The sequence below is a fragment of the Hippocampus zosterae genome, chromosome 14 (genome assembly GCF_025434085.1).
Source record: "Hippocampus zosterae strain Florida chromosome 14, ASM2543408v3, whole genome shotgun sequence".
Lineage (NCBI taxonomy): Eukaryota > Metazoa > Chordata > Actinopteri > Syngnathiformes > Syngnathidae > Hippocampus > Hippocampus zosterae.
Window position 1 is genome coordinate 451,453 of NC_067464.1, and position 16,178 is coordinate 467,630.

The 16,178-nt window shown below is 54.5% G+C and overlaps 2 protein-coding genes across 3 annotated transcripts in view; one reads left to right on the plus strand and one right to left on the minus strand.

The window, feature by feature from the left end:
* The window catches only part of LOC127614745 (cofilin-2-like), an 84,599-nt gene that overhangs the window by 55,721 nt on the left and 12,700 nt on the right, over positions 1-16,178 (minus strand). The gene's annotated exons all lie outside the window — the stretch shown is intronic.
* mgaa (MAX dimerization protein MGA a) lies at positions 1,279-15,960 on the plus strand. Of its 2 annotated transcripts, none has more exons than XM_052086084.1 (23): positions 1,279-2,242; positions 3,574-4,669; positions 5,052-6,588; positions 7,126-7,237; positions 7,359-7,448; positions 8,269-8,397; positions 8,513-8,635; positions 8,715-9,421; positions 9,644-9,917; positions 10,039-10,190; positions 10,531-10,608; positions 10,678-10,744; positions 10,866-11,191; positions 11,355-11,618; positions 11,972-12,410; positions 12,693-12,872; positions 12,959-13,542; positions 13,682-13,801; positions 14,271-14,382; positions 14,451-14,508; positions 14,643-14,977; positions 15,095-15,238; positions 15,464-15,960. In XM_052086084.1, the coding sequence occupies exons 2-23, from the start codon at positions 3,648-3,650 to the stop codon at positions 15,820-15,822; spliced, it is 7,212 nt and encodes a 2,403-aa protein (XP_051942044.1). In that variant the 5' UTR covers positions 1,279-2,242; positions 3,574-3,647; the 3' UTR covers positions 15,823-15,960. The 2 variants fall into 2 exon arrangements, with proteins under 2 accessions (XP_051942044.1, XP_051942045.1); XM_052086085.1 differs by having other exon boundaries at positions 8,718-9,421.

Consider the following 16,178-nt stretch of genomic DNA (forward strand, 5'->3'; position numbering starts at 1 on the left):
GTAGCTTCTTATGCCCTGCAAAAAAAAAAAAACAAGACCGCAGAGGACACCTTTTGAGAGGCTTTGACACGAAACCATTTCTACCGTATTTAGTTGTGTATTTCAAGGCCAGAGACTCACCGCGCTTTGCTTTGGAGCATCTGGTAGATATAATGAATATAGTTAACAATGGTCTTCATAAAAAATTAATAACATCAATTTTTTGTACAATCGTAAGCCGGGGTATTGGAATTTCGGGAAAACCTGTTCATTTTCCCCAACGGCCGGTTTATTTCCGGGCCGGTCCTGCCCATCACGGCCACTATCGGCTAACCAACATTGTAATATCGCCCTAAAAATTATGTTTGTTTATATATGCATGCTGGATGTTGCACATCGAGCCCATTTGACAAAGTTGATTTGAATTGACTTTAACCACTAAGTGAATTTGCTAGACTTTCATGGATCAAGATATTTTTTTGTACATCCACACTGCTGGACAGAAGCGGGAGCGCAGTCTGGAACAATAGCTAATAGCGGACATTTTTTTTTATTTTGACTGCTATGATGCGAAACCGTTTTTGTTGATCGGACCAATCCGATTATCGATCTGGGATATCGAACCTAATAGTTGGCTCAAATGAAAACATGTTTTATGGAGCACTAGTAAGGCTAGGGTTGCACGTACCGGTAATGCCATGTAGTGCCATCAAAAGTTATGCGATACTATTTCATTTCAGGACGTGCAAGGCTCGAAATAAACAATTTAGCATTGCACCATGTGATTCAAAATTCAGATTTTACACCTCATTAAAAAGCGCCGAATAGCAATACTGAGAGTAAGAGCTGCACTTCTACAAATACGTCTGGCAGGAACCGTGTTAAAGCTTAGCATATCCAACGTTGAACGGCATAATGGCTGGCAATTGAATATGTGGCTAGAAAGAAAAGTATACATTGTGACAGGACCGCAACAACAAGTACCATAACATTATAGCGTATGCGAGCGTCCTTGTGGTGGGTTAGCAGGTCAGCCTCGCGGCGCAGAGGTACAGGATTCACTTCCGGGTCCGTCCTTCCTGTGTGGGCTTTACATGATCTCCCCGTGCCTGCGCGGTTTTTCTCCAGGTACTCCGGATTTCTCACACATTCCAAAAACAAGCACGGGTGGGATGACTGACGGTTCCAAATTGTCCCTAGCTGTGATTGTGAGCACCATTGGGTGTACTTTGCGAATGGCTGGCAACCAGTTCAGGATCTGGCACGCCAGCGACCTTTGTGCGGATAACGGATGGATGGATGGATGGCGGGGAGGTGTGGCCTATGAATCTTAAAACTATATTATTATATTGAGTATTTACAATGGCAGGCATGTTGTTGGTTTACACAATACAGTCCAGATTGAATTGTAACTTTTGACATCGACAGATATGTCGACAAACGTTCTCAAAATTACAGTAATCCAGTTTAGCTTTACAGAAAGACGGTGCAACCCATGCAGAAAAACAGTTTAAACTGAAACTTGTTTGAAATCGCCCCACTGAAAGTACGTAATTAATTCGCTCCGCTACCGTACCCTTGGACGAAAAAAAATAGTGCCGCCATTTTGTGTCGGGTTACGCCTGTTACTCAAATTCGGCGTCGTTAGCCCAGTACTGTCGTACCTACGCAGTCGTAGTTGTAATACTACACGTCGTCGCAGTTGACCACACACCGCTACGCGCGTCGTTGCGCCATCTGAAACCCGTCGTTATGTTACAGTACCACGACTCCGATGAGTCGTTGTTGTGTTACGACACGTCGTAGTTGAGTTACTCCAGACTAGTACACGTCCCACTTGGGGGGGTCCTACGTTGTTGTTGGGGCTCTCGCCGCAGCGCAAACCCTACCGAATTTGTTTCGGGGCCAACGCGGTGCCGTCGGCTGTCGGACGGCAACGCTGGGGACGGTGATGACGGTCCCGGTGGAACGACGACGTCGTACCTAAGACGGAGAGGATGCTGGTGGCCGCCGCACGGTGTCAAAATGGCGGCCGGGGAGAGAGAGAGCGCAAAAAAAAAGCGTCGTGACGTAACGAGTACACGTACGGACCGACCGAGTGACTGACTGACCGACCTACAGACGGCAGCACGCTGCTAGCCTAGCCGCGGTCGGGGGAAGCAAGGAAGCAAGATGATGATGAGACGCGAACAGAGGAGAAACGGCCATCAAATGGATTGAGATCACGATGTCCGCGCGGTAGAAGCTTTTAACCGTGTGGAAGGTAAACTGAGTGACGTCACGACAACGCATGGTCGTGTTTCGTGGAGGTTGTGCTTCAGGCCCTGCTGGCATGCTAGTTTTCTAACATGCTAGCTGGCTAGTTAGCCGAGTCTAAGTCCTGGTTGCATGATACCTGGTTAGGCAGTAGGATATGTTGTATGTAAAGCACCATGCAGACAAAAAATGCAAATCGAGCTTTTATTGTAAAGTTAACTTGTGGTATATCATATAATATGCAACCAGTCATTTCTAGTTGAGTCACTGAGCTCAAAATAAAGCACATTTCAAATGTAGATAATGGGTGCGTTGGGAAAAAAATTGGATATGTTTGTTGAATACAATGAATTGTCTGTGGCGGGGAATAGCGATGCGACAAGATTGCCATCGATACCAATTTGTCATACACTGTGTCTTAGCATGATGGAATCGGATGATGGGTTCATGAAAAATGTAGTTTTTCCTGTTTGGTGGGCGGAGGGGAGGGAGCTTTTTAGAAAGAGATGGTTTATTTGTAATAACGCCTATAATCTCTTAAATAAAATAAACTCACATAAAACAGTAGGCTATAACTTCAGTTTTTCCTCATCATTTCTTCTGGAACCGATTCGTTTCGTCTGCTCTGTGGGGAATCCTTTTTCCGATTGGCAAGTTTCAGTTCAAAATGTACACCAAAAAGCTCATATGGGCAAATATTCCAAGACCAAGATGATGTGGCAAAAATGACATTTTCAAATGACCTCATTTGACCAACAATCGCGACTTAAACAGCGCAAATTATTTTTAGAAGAGGACACTTTGACTATGCTCGTTCCATTTTTTTTTCCCTGAAGAAAATTCCACCAAGATGCCTTCCACTTGTCACATTGCTACTGTGAATGTGACTGCGAATGGTTGTCTGGCGACCAGTCCATGGCGTACTATTCCTAAGCAGTGTGTCAGCTGGGAATAGACTCCAGTTTACTTGCGAACTTACTGAGGCTAAGTGGTATAGAAAATGGTTGGCTGTTAAGTCAACCTGTTTCATGTTAGCAAGCAAGCTACTAGCTGTGTCTAATCCAGATGCTATTTTGTCTCAAAACGAGGAAGTTTTCACTTCTAGCTAGCCAAGACCTTTCAACGTACTGGGATTAATGTGTGCCGAGCTAATTGGGAGTGTTTCAGGTTCAGCTCATCGAAAAGGCATTTTAAATGTTAAGTACGGAATAAACAGTCTCGTTTGCATGCTATGACATGTTTAGTACAGATTTATGAACAGGTTAGCATTAGAACATTTGTTAGTCACATCATTACGCTTGGTAAAGTACTTTTTTTTTGTTTGTTTGTTTTTTGCAGGATGTTTTTGCGCCCGCTGGTAAAACATCCGAAATGCTAAATGGTGCCATCCCTTAGATGCGTGGGATGTGTCCATGGCCTCTAAGGCGCAACAGGAAGTGATGGTGTTTGACGACGGCCGGGCGGCCAGCCCCGCAGCTGCGCCCGATGCCGATTATCTGCCTGGTCACTTTGGTCACGCGGGCCGGGGCCTGCAAGGCTCAAATGCTTCCAAAGAGGCCGCCATGACGGGCGAAGTTGACATGCAGTCGGGACCGCCCTGCAGCAAGCACGCTCCCGGCAAGCCTCCCAGAGGGGATATCCTGACACCTGAGAGTACTTGCAGAGGCATCCAAGTAACTCTGGACAACAACAACATGTGGAACGAATTCTTCAGGTGTAAAACGGAGATGATACTGACCAAGCAAGGCAGCCGGATGTTTCCGTATTGTCGCTTCCGCATCTCTGGTTTGCAGCCATCCGAGAAGTACGTTTTAATGATGGATATTCAGCTGGTCGACCAGAGTCGCTACACGTGGACCGGCAGCAGCTGGCAGATGGCCGGGAAGGCGGAACACCACGTGGCAAATTCTCCATTCACGCACCCCGAATCGCCCGCCACAGGTCACCACTGGATGCGGAATCCCGTTTCGTTTTACAAGCTGAAGCTCACCGGCAACGCGGCCGACCAGGAGGGCAATGTCGTACTGCGCCCGATGCATCGCTATATTCCGCGTTTTCACGTGGTCCGGACGGACAAAGCCGCTAAAGACATTGAGCTGAACGCCTCAAACGTGGCCACGTTCGCATTTCAACAGACTGAGTTCATGGCTGTTACTGCCTACCAAAACTGCCGGTTTGCTCAGCTGAAAGTGGACTGCAACCCGTTTGCCAAGGGACTCAGGGAGGACGGTGTCGGTTCACGAGGCCTGAAGCTCAAATCCAACCAGGACGGAGCTGCGGCAACCGGTCCGCAGCAAGCGCCAAAGAAAAGCTTGAAGTCTCTGCTTGCAAATCACAAAGCTCCTACTTGTCTGGATACTAAATCTTCGGGGGTGACTTGCATCCAAGAAACGTCCTCTGGATCAGCACCCAGAGTTGTGAAGAACAGCACCTGGTAAGAGCTTCTTTCCGCCGTGTCTTTTTCAGATCCCTGTTAAAAGATAACGTTGTTAGTCTCTGTACGTTTGTCACGACAACACGTTGTTTTTTAGTTTTGAGTTCTTGATTTTTCTGTCAAGAATAACGTCGGCTTCCCCGTCGCCTGCTTCAGATGCTAATTGTATCAGGGAACCGACCCCGTTCTGCAAACGAGACTAGAATGTTTCGAGGCTTAGTTGATCTGCTCCACGGCTAATCGCGGACCAGGTGAAACGTTCACGAGATGAACAGGTCGTCTTGGTTCTGGTTGATTGACGGGAGCGTTACGATGAGATTGTTGTCTTGTTACGAGCGCCTTGTAAGTGAATCACCAGTCCTCCCATTGTTTCCTTCGGCAGCAACTCGCAGCCGGCAGAGCAATTAATCGGGGACCTCATTCGAGAGGCGCACATTTCCTTAACGAGATGCAGCGTGGACTCTTGCGGCGCCTCCAAAAGACTGACGGAAACCGACACTCCAACGACCGCAGGGAAAGCCGCAAGCCAAGATGCTCACAAAGCAGACGAGAAGTCTCCCAAGTCCTCTAGGGAGCTTCCACCGGCGGGAACGAGCGAGGCTGCGCAAGGAGCGCTTGTTTCTGAGCCGAAATGTCAGTCCGAGGTCCAGCAAACGCCGAGCGTTAAACGGCCCCTTCCTCTGCCGGCCTTGGCTCTGTTCTTGAAAAAGCATTCCACTAAGACCAAGACGGCCAAGAGCAAATTGGAATCTTGCGCCACCACGCAGGTTTCCGCAGAGGTTCAAACCGCAACGAGGACCGCTTTGGATATTCAGACCATCAACGCGTCGTCTGGTTCGAAACCTGAAAACCGGGATCCTACCCCGAGCGAATCGGACGCATTGAGTGCAGATGTCTTGAGGAAAGAACATATCTCGAGCCCGTCTTCTAAAGAGACCTCGCCGGATCCGAAACCGTTGGCGACGTTTGATCGCGTGCTGGTTTGTTCAGCTCCTGAGCCGGCGAAAGCGGTGCTGGCCAACCACAAGACTCGTACTTGTTCAACTCTTACTACCTCATCTTTGTCTCCACTGTTGAACTCTGAATTGGATGCCGCCGACGTGCCAACCGCACTCCCCTCGGCGTCCAAGTCGAGTCATTTTCTTCCCGACTCTCCCTGTTCTCCGTTTGGCTTTGAGTCCCTGTCCCCGGTGAGTTCACCGGAGCCGCTGCCTTCCCTGTCCGTCACCTTTGCAATGGATCTGGACTCTGGCTCCTCCAAGCCTCCCGAAAGTTTGCCGCTAAGCAAAGAGTCTGGCCCATCGGTTTTTCAGTGGCATACGGTGTTGCCTCCTGCGGAGCCCTACGTGGACCCTTCCTTTGAAGTGTTCCAGCCCGCATCGCAGAGTCTTTCGCTGGGGTCCCCCTTGTTGCCTTCCGAAACTCCAGCCAACGATCCGTCCCGCTCTCCCGTCCTGATGCATTCTGATTCCCCGACCGTGGATCCTCTCTCTTTTCAAGAGAGCGAACAGCCGCTGCCTTTCCCGGGAGAACTGTCTCCCCTCGCGCTGCCGTTGGCCCTGTCGCCAACGTTTTCCTCTTTGGACGGTGGCGCTTTGTCCCCGACGCCTTCCATTGCGGACTTGGTGCACTTCTTTTCGACGGAGGAGCATCTCGGAATGGGAGTGGAGTTTCCCAACGCCGATTCGCCGACCCCTCCCTGTCCGGCCGACGTTTCTGGGGAAGCCACTGCATCGGCTCCTGTTGCGCACGTCCCGACGATCCCATCCCCGAAACAATTGAAGAGCAAAAGGAAGGCTCGGCGGCGACAACACGCCGTGTCCGATTTGGAACCGAAGACGGACGACTCGGCCTACGTGACCATGAAGCCGAACCTGGAAGAAGTCGAGGAGCAGCTATTTATCTCTTTCACCTCCAAGGTAGCTGCTGCAGTCACACAAGCATGTGTAGTTTGTCACCGAGACGCTTCTTTGTTTGCGAGATGTCTCCTCTGGTAACTAACGACTTGGATCAAATGTCTTGGCGCCATATAGTGACGAGTTTATGAGCAGTTCCGAAGCATAATTCGCAAGCAAAGTATTTTATCGGTCACCGGTCGGGATGCGGGCACTACAATCCGAAGCGGTTTTGCTTTTATTGTCAGATGTAAAGTAATGGCCATAGTCAGTCCAGTTCTCACCAAGATGGAGGAAGTCAAGGCACACTCTAACAGATAGCGTTTGACATTTTAGGCCAATGGAAACCCCCCAAAACACTCGTACCATTTTTTTAAGTTGATGTTGGATCAGCTCTTTGCGAGTTTGTTGACACTTAGAGACTGAGCCATGAAACATGTCCAAACGGCCATCGACGGCTTCCTTTCGAGTGGCCCGAACTTTGTCGTCTTAAGGCCACGCACTCTAGAAATAAAAACAATGGAGGCCACAAACAACAAAGTAGACATTTTGACATTTTAGGAGGCTCTCAAACTTCATATCGCTGAGCCCGAAGAGCAGGAAGCAAACAACCGGCTTGTGTCGTCGCCGGCAGATGTTCACCCGGAGCATCCGACGGAAGATGGCCCCCACGGTAAACCTTCATCTGCTCCGTGTCAATCCACTGGAACAGGCGTGGCTCCAATCCGGCGTTTATTCTTTGTGCTAATCTCGCAGCTTCCTGTTTTGACTTTTTTGTTCTTCCCCTCCACCAGAAGAGACAATTGCTTCCTTTGAGGAAGTTCTTGTCAAAGACATGAAGATGATGAAGCACCAGCAGATCATCCACCCGGTGCTACAGGAGGGTCAGAATCTCAATTCTTCTTTCTCCTGAAAGCTGCACAATGCAAACAAAGTTGAATTTTCTTGGCCAAGTCGCATAATGGCGTGAAACATTCTCAAATTAGCGTTACCTTATCTACAAACTCGATTCCAATAAAGGACAGTGTGTTAGGCGTACCGAAAAACATAATACCGAAAAACATTACAAGGCCAGCCGGGATGGTGTCACATTGCCTTTCCCTTTCACAACATCCAATAAACGTTTGGGGACAGGGTACACCGGGGGTGTCCCCACTGCGTCGGCTCAGTGTCTCTGTTGGCGCTTTGTAATGCGCCATGCATTTTCAGTGGGAGACAGGCCTGGACTGCAGGCGGGCCGGTGGAGTTAGCCTGTGGGATGTTCCAAACCGGTGTTTCATGAGCATTCCTCAACTGACTCCATTTTTTTTTTTGCCACCTGCACCTGTCCCACCTTTCTTGGAACATGTTGCAGCCCAAAAATTCCAAGTGAATGATTATCCGCTCAAAACAATCCCGTTGGATCCGTTGGAACATGAAGTGTCTTTTTGTAGCGTACTCAAGTCAATCGGAAGTGTTGAACGCAACATCCCAACTGCATGCGAATTGGCTTTGTAAAACATAACCCGGATGCTTGCAACCTATTTTTTCCCCACCTGCACAGTCTCGGCTCTTAGTAGTCTGCAAAGGTTGGACTGAGGCAAGCGGACCTTTGTTGGTTGAATGTGTCTTTCTTATTTTCTGCGAACCTTCGCAAAAGACGTAAGCGCTTTGGTCACCTTGACTTGAACATGTCCGACAATGCGCCGGTGCTGTGTTGTTCAGTTGGACTGAAGATGAATTTGCTGGACGCCAGTCTGTCCATCGACCTGCAATACTTGGGCGTCCGTCTGCCCATCCCCCCTCCGGGCGTCACCGTGGAGCCCCCCGGCCAGGAGCTCCCGGCGTTACAGGGTGAGTGTCATGGAGGCCAAGGCGGGATCTCACTGTCGGTACCCCGATTGTCCCCGTGCCAACCGGAACATTTTCCCAGCTGCGTTGATGTACGTTCATCTCTGTGGTTTTCCAGGTGCTTCTGGATCGTTTGTGTCCAGAACTGGCAAGGCTACCGATGTGACGCAGATTAAAGGTTGGAGAGAAAAGTTCAGCCCATCGGAATCCTCAGAGGCTCTTTCGCCTCCCAAGGCCGAAGGTGACCACACGTTCACGCGTGCCTTGCGTGTGTTTGCATCGGCGGCGGGGAGTTGTCTTACACGGAGGTGTGCTATTAGCAGTGTCTGTCAGCTCGGAGCAGACCAAGAAGAACTTGTCGGCGTTCTGCAGCGACATGCTGGATCAGTACCTGGAGAGCGAGGCCAAGCTGATCGACCAGCGCGTGGCCAGTTTCTCTCAGCCGCCGGCGGATTCGCTGCCCGTCTACGAGCTTCCCACCAGCAGCAGCAGCTACGTGCGCACGCTCGGCAGCGTCCTCAAGAAGCAAAGCGCCGCCTCGCCCGCCTCGGACCTCATCAGCGGCTTCATCCCGCCCTCCAAGAGAGCCAAAGCCCCGTCTAGGCAGAACAAGCCCTGCAGGAAAGTTGAAAGGAAGCCAAAGAGTTCAAAGTCTTGGGCTCTTCCTGGTACTGCGGCGTCTTTCCCGCCATTTCCCACTTTGCCGGATGCCCCCCAGACTCCGACGCCCCTCACGGAACCTCCGAAACCAAAGCAAACTCCGCCCGCGGTCTGCCCGATGGCGGGCGCGCCGACCCCTTCCCCCGCGCAGTCCCCTCCTCCGGAGAGGCGGAAGAGATTCAAACGGAAGCAGTCGAACCCCGAAGCGGGTGCCGCCGACCTTTCGGGTGTCCTGAAACCGCCGATGACCCGAGGCCTGCTGAGGCAGAAAGACCTGGAGGACGGCGCCATGTGGGCCGGTCATCCTCGCGTCTACATCACGGAGGAGAGGGCCGCCATCTCGCTGACGTCGCTTTTCACCTTGAAGGTACCCACTTCTTTTAATATTGTCTGTTTTTATCACAGCAGCCGTCCCCATTACATGGGAAGAAAAACACACACAAACACACACAAACACACACATTCACGTCTAACTCATTTGCAGTGACAATTTCACACAGGTCACAACTCGCAGGCCTGCAGTTTGAGTAGCGCAAGTATGCAATGCGATACGTTTTCCCTCATTCACACCGCGTCTGACGCCCGGCAGGGTTTCGTGAGCGACAACCCCACCGCCCCCATCCAGCTGTCTCGCAGGCCCGAGCCAGCCTGCCTCAACGACTTCTGCCGCCTGGGCTGCGTCTGCTCCAGCTTGGCCCACACGGCCCGAGTCAGCCACTGCGGGCGGCCGCGGTGCATGCTGGGTTGCAGCTGCCTCAAGCAGAAGGTGGTTCTGCTCAAAAACCTGGACGGATCCGATTCCAGCCCCTCCAGCCACGGCAGCGGCAAAAGGAAGAAGAGGAAGAGGATGAAAATGGCCTACAGTGAGTGCAGCCGGCTCCAAAAGCACCGTGGCACTCTCTATGTGACTAGAAGTACAGATACCGCAAACTTGCAAACGTACTTGCTTTGGTGTCCATTTGAGCTTGTCCATTCCCCCTTCAGTACTCAAGGAGGCGGAGAGCGTCTCTCAGCCCGCCGAACGCATCCGGACGCTCTGGAAGAGGGACAGCGAGGACTGCGAACTGGAGGCCACCCACGTCCCACAAGCTTCCGCCATGTCCTCCCGCATCGCCTCGTCTGGATTATCGTCCAAGGTGCGATACTCCACATGCTCGTCGGCGTTGTGGAGTGTCTTTGAGATTTGTTTATTATTCACGGAGCTAAACACGGCGATATTTGTTTGAACTTGGTGACACGCACCTCACTCTCGGCCAAGGCGTTCCACTTTGTGACGTTGGCGTTGTCAACGGGGGTCAGACGGTCGTACGTCTCACCCTGGTCGGCGACCCTGTGGGACTCCAATTTGGAGTGCACGGCACTTGGGTGTCTGTTTCAACTGCGAACTTTGATCTCGGAACACCGTCAAAAGGAATTTGCAAATGAGCGCGTGTAAAAATCATCAAATAGTAAAATGACGTTTCACCTTACACCCAGAAAGCCAAAGCCAGAAACGACGCCGGCAGCTGTGCCCGAGTGAGAAGATTTGTGGGAAAGTCCGGAACGGCGCAGCGGGTGAGTGCTGACTCCATCAAGAATTTGAAGCCGCCGAACTTCAGTTGACTGGTCCTGCGTCTTCCCCAGAAGCCATACAGGAAGCCCAAACGTTGCAAGATGAAATGTGGCAAAAAACTCCCAAGTCTGCATCCCGGTAAGTTCCTCCCGTCTGAGCGGGGTGCGATTTTTCGATAAATTAGAAATGTCCGCCGGCCTCGACACCACTCGCACCCCGACGATTGACGCCAGCGTCCCGGCGGTCTCGACCTCCTCAGAAGGAACGCCGGCCGAGCCGCCGACGTCCGACACACCGACGTCCGGCCCGCCGACGTCCGGCCCGCCGACGTCCGGCCCACCTCCGAACCTTCCGGAGGAGACGAGGGCATCCAGACGTCTGACCATCCTCACCGAGGGTCGCTGGACCTGCGACGAGGACCGCGATCACGTGCTGAAGATGCTGTGCGAGGCCATGGCCCAGGACCGGCTGGGAAAACCCTTCCGGGCCCTGAAGTACCAGGTCAATCCCATCAGTCAGACGGTGGAGGACAGCGGCACCATCCACTACAAAGTTCTCATCAGCAGACAAGACGGAGCTCAGCAGGTTGGTGTGGACCTCAGGTGCAAAAGCGAGACCGGTCACGTCGTCGAGGTCTCGGTTAAGTGGACTCTCCAGAGTCCCGTTTTTCCACACGTCGAGGACCTCGGTCGCGTGACGGCAGCCCCTCCGCCTTCGTTGTCCAAAAACTCTTCTCACGTCTCCTCAGGGCGAGCAAAGCCAACTATCGCCGGAGGCGGAGCCTGTGGAAGCCTGGCAACGCGAGGTCACCGAGGAGGATTTTCTGGAGGACTTGCCTCGGGAGCTTGACGAAAATGACGCGGAGGAGGACGCGCTGGCGCATGCTTGGAGCCAGCAGGCGGACGAGAGCCGCGGCGGCTTCCGGGTGCCTCTGCCCCTCCTGAACGGCGTCTCGGCCGCCGGCTTCCTTTCGGCCAGTAAGAAGCGACCGGGAGGCGGGGACCCCATCCAGGTGAGGCTCAAATTTGACCCGCTTTGCCCGCGGCGCTTCTTCCGGCCTCAGATGCAACCAGCGGGCATGCGCGCAGGCCTCAACAAACACAGAAATGGCGCCCTTGTCTCACCAAATGTTTGATGGACTTCTAGGCCCCCCCCCCCAAAAAAAAAGTACAAAAAGTGAGAGCGTAAACATGAGGGGTGCGTTTGGAAAGCTTTCTTTTCTGGTAACGCGGAATAACACACCACCGTCGTCGTCACGATTGACACCCAACTGAGTGACGCCGGTCAAACTGTAACGGTGGTCGTGATGTCAGAGGCAGACTAATCAATAGCCCGAGTGATGGATCGGCTGGCGTGTGTCTCCAGGTGAATGGGAAAATGTATCCTCTGGCCAAGATCCTGTTGGGCGAAATGGGGGCCCTCCACCCGGCCAACCGCCTGGCAGCGTATTTGACCGGCCGCGTGGCGCCCACCAGGAAGCGGCGAGTTATTCCCGCCTTACCCGAGGCCCGGCGGATGTCCTCTCCCTGCCACGAGCTGACTTACCCCACCGCCACGTCCACGTCCACCACCACGTCCACGCCGACTGCCGCCTTAGCGTCAAGCGCCACGTCGGCATCCACCGCCGCCTCCACGACAACCGTCGGCTCCACGTCAGCCGCCATTTCTCCGGCCCCCGACGCCCCCGCGCTGTCGACGGCCGCCTCCACGGCAGCCGCCACCCCCCCGGTCCCCGCGCTGGCAAGCGGCACCTCTTCGTCCGGCCCCACTCTCACTTGCTATTTGGTCCCACCTCCTCCTCCAGGTGAGCCCAGAACACAAGTTGCTGATGTCAGAGACTGTGTTGAGAATCTTCCACTGGTTGCCCTTCATCCGGGGGTGTCCAAAGTCGGTCCTGGCGGGCCGCCGTCCGGCCGGTTTTCCAGCTGCAAAGCGGGCGGGAAGGCGGCCCTCCGGGCCCGCAGCTGGACACGCCTGCGGCGAAATGGCTCCGTTTTCATTCCGCGGATGATACGCTTCACCCGAATAAATGTGTCGTCCAGTCCCAAAAGTGACTTGACGGGGTTTCGAACGGTTGCGCTCGCAGGCCCCCGCGTCACGCCTCCGCGCCCGTCCCACTCGGCGGTGCCCACGCCCTCCACGGTCAAGATGATTCTGCGGCAGGTGCAAAGTCCGACGGGCGTCCGCTACTACCGCAGGCCGGACGGCAAACTGGTCCAGCTGATCCCCATCAGCCAGCTGAGGGCGGCCGCCCCCAACAAGACGGGTGAATTTTTTTGGGCTCCGTCCTTGACAAAGCCGCGCTGTTTGCGCAAGGGCAGATGGTTTGAAATGTCCCCCGCTTGTGTTCAGGTTCCCCCGGTGTCCTCGGAGCTCCTTCTCTGGCGGCTCCCGCCGGCCGCCTCGCCGGCCCGGTGCTCCCGAGCCCCGCCTCCGCCCTTTCCGGCTTCAAGTCGTTCACGGTGAACCGCTCTCTGCCGGTCCTCGCCGACTCCTCGTCCTTGAGTCGAGCCTACGGAAGCGCCCCAGCCTCCCGCGCACCGGATCACCTTCCCGGCGGGCCGAGCGCCCCCGCTCCCGCCAAAGAAAGCGTCCCCGTTGTTCCCGACTTCGTCATTTCAGAAGTCCGCAGCGCGCAAGCGCGGTCCAACCTCTCGAATAACCCAAAAGACGCAAGCGCGCCGACCCCCGGGGGGGCTCCCGCGGAGTTGGGAGTCTCGCCCGCGCCGACTTCGTTATCCGGAGGGCCGGAGCCCGCCCGGGACCTGGCGGACCTGGACGTGGTCTGCATCGTGGACGACGAGGGCGACCTGCGGGCCCCCCGGCGCCCGGTCCGCACCATCGACCTGCTGGACTCGTCCAGCGACGAGACGGATCACTCGTCCGACTTGACGGACGAGTTCAGCGACCAGGAGAGGAGCCGCTCCGTGGAAAGTGTAAGAATTTGATTGTCCCGTAGTGAACGCTCACAAATGGCGTTGGAATGGCATCGGGTCACCTTCGGCGCCGTCGGCCTCCGACTGTGTCGCCATTTTGTGGCCACTACGGACGACTCACGTGAGCTTCTTTGTGCAGAAGCAGGTCCACAACGCTTTGGAGAGGATGCGGCGGCACAGGATGTCGCTGATGGTGACCAAGTTGAAGAAAGAACTGCGGCTGGAGCGCTCGGTGTCCACCGCCGCCACGTTGCGCGAGGTGAGTGCGAGTCGGGGGGGGGGGGGGCGTGACAGCTCATCGTCAGCTCTACCGCAAGGAGCAGAAAGAAGGCTTTGCTTAGTTTTGAGCATTTGGGGGGGGCTGCGGACGCACGTTTCTTGTTGGGAAACAAAGTGAAGAAGATGGGGGGGGGGGGGGGGGCGTGCGGCGCGTTTTCCAGTGCGGCTCTGTCAGCCACGGCGTGTTTTGACATGCGAGAAGGGCAGGGCAGGGGAAAGAATGGCGTCGGAGAAATGCCGTTTCATGTGGGGGGGGGGGGGGGCGTGCTGCTCACATCGCCTTCATGTTGACGTACTTCTTCGTGGCCTCGCGACAAAGATGGAATTGCTCCCTGCTCTTAAGTTCAACTCAAGGACCGAATATCAGAAGAAGGTCAAAGGTCATCTGCATTTTCTACTCGGGGTGCGTCTGCAGTTTGAGGACTTTTCCCGCCCGTGTTTGTTTTCAGGCCGTTCAGGAGATCGAGGCGCTGCGGGCCAGCGAAAAGCATCTGAGGAGGGAGAAGATGGCGCTGAGCAGGAAGAGGAAGCGCTTGATGGCCATGCTCGCTCCCCCCGCAGGTGAGTCCTGCTTTTGTCTATTGAGCGACGACCTTTGGCCGACACATGGCTGTGTTTGTCCATGACAGGCGAACTCCGCCCGGAAGAAGTCGCCGAGACGATGACGCCGCCCAATAGAAGAAACCGGTAAGGCCCACCGAGCCTTTTCCAGATGCGATTGATTTTGTGCCGGCTATCAAAAAAAGATTTCCAAAAGAGTCAAACAGTTGACGATGGCGATTTGCTGATGTGTCAAAACTCGTGCGCTTGACCCCAAACAGCGACCTTGGGCTCTCCGCCTTGGCTTCCCCCGAGCCCCGTCCCGCGTCCCCGCCCTCCTCCGAAGCGGCCCTTCGGCGGTCAACGCCGTCTTCGGGCGACGACGTCGTATTTGTTTCCTGCGCTCAGAAGCCGCCAAAGGAACAAGCTCCGCCTCCTCCCACCCCCGTCCCGCTCGCCCCGGCCCCTCCCTCGCTTAGAACCGCAGCTGTCAATCAGCCAAAGTTAGCCACGCCCACCGCCTCCCCCTCGCCGCCAGTGATGAGGAATCGATCCAAGACGGTGCCCAATATCCTGTCTCGGTGCAAGAGCCTCCCCCCCGTGCCCGCGGCGACTGGTAAGTAGCTTGGATTTTCCCGTGCGCGAATTTACGGGGGGGGGGGGATTATTCCAGGACTAAGTACAGGTCCTCGAAAAAGTGCGCTCAAACAAGCTCCGTCCACCGCGATTGCAGGCGACCCCGACGGCTTCCGGGCCATCCTGCCCGCTGAGCTTCTCTCGGTGGTGGGGGGCGCCTTTCCGGGGCAACCCTTCCTGACTCTCACCCCGCTAATGACGGATTACACGCCACCGCCCGCGTCTTCTTCAGCGACAACAGGTACGCTTTCTTGATTAGCCTTCCGCCGCACCGCGTTTACAATCGCGTCCGTCAATATTGGCAAGTGACGCAACTAAGTAGTGGGGATGGTCGAGAAGTATTGATCGCGCGGTGATTGCAAGAACTGCTCGTTTCTTTTGCACCAAGTTATGCATGACGGCACGCACCGGGTTCTCCAACTTGTTCTTCTTCACGCATACTGAAGTCTCGGTCTGTCGTCCGCAGTCGATGCCCCGAACAGCTCGTTCCCGTTGACTCCTGCCGCGACGCCGCTGCCGGCGCCGCTACCCGAGTCTCCGTCCCCCACATCGTCCTCCATTCTGCCTGCCGTCAGCCCGACGGTATCGCGGTCGGCGTCGCCTTTGGAGCGTCAACCCGCCCCCAAGGAAGAGGCTACGGGGCTCAACGGCCACGCGCTGGCCCCTCCCCCGCTGCTGCACATGAAAGCGGGCGGGGGTCCGGCGGATTGCCCGCCCCCCGCCCAGCCGCCGGCACCGCAGACGACGCCGGCGGCGGAGGGCGTGTCGTGGCGGCCCATGCCCAGGTTGGTCCCGCTGGGCCTGCGAGGGGCCCCGCCCACGTGAGGACCGCCACAGCAGTTGACTTTGAAACCTCTCAATGAAACTTTTGTTTATCCCCGAATTTTTTATTTTTCTACGTTGTCATTGCATCAGAGACATCTGCAACACTAATTTAAATAAAGTCCGAGCACATCTGTTTTACCCTTACACCTCTATGGCAGCATCATGTGCGCATTAGATGGTTTCTTTTCCTTCATCCATTTTCGAGAATGTTTGTCCTCATCGGGGTCTCCGTCAAACCAAAGTCTATCCCAGTTGACTTTGCGATATATAGGCACCAAATGGACTGGTCGTCAGTAAATCTCAAGGGATCGAGACAACGGATTGGTCGTCAGTCGGTCGTAAATAGCCGAATAGCA

Coding starts and splice junctions, on each gene's coding strand:
- mgaa (XM_052086084.1), top strand. CDS start 3,648: ATGGCCTCTAAGGCGCAACAGGAAGTGATGGTGTTTGACGACGGCCGG. Junction 9,918..10,038: donor GAGGATGAAAATGGCCTACA/GTGAGTGCAGCC, acceptor TTCCCCCTTCAG/TACTCAAGGAGGCGGAGAGC. Junction 14,509..14,642: donor CCGCCCAATAGAAGAAACCG/GTAAGGCCCACC, acceptor GACCCCAAACAG/CGACCTTGGGCTCTCCGCCT.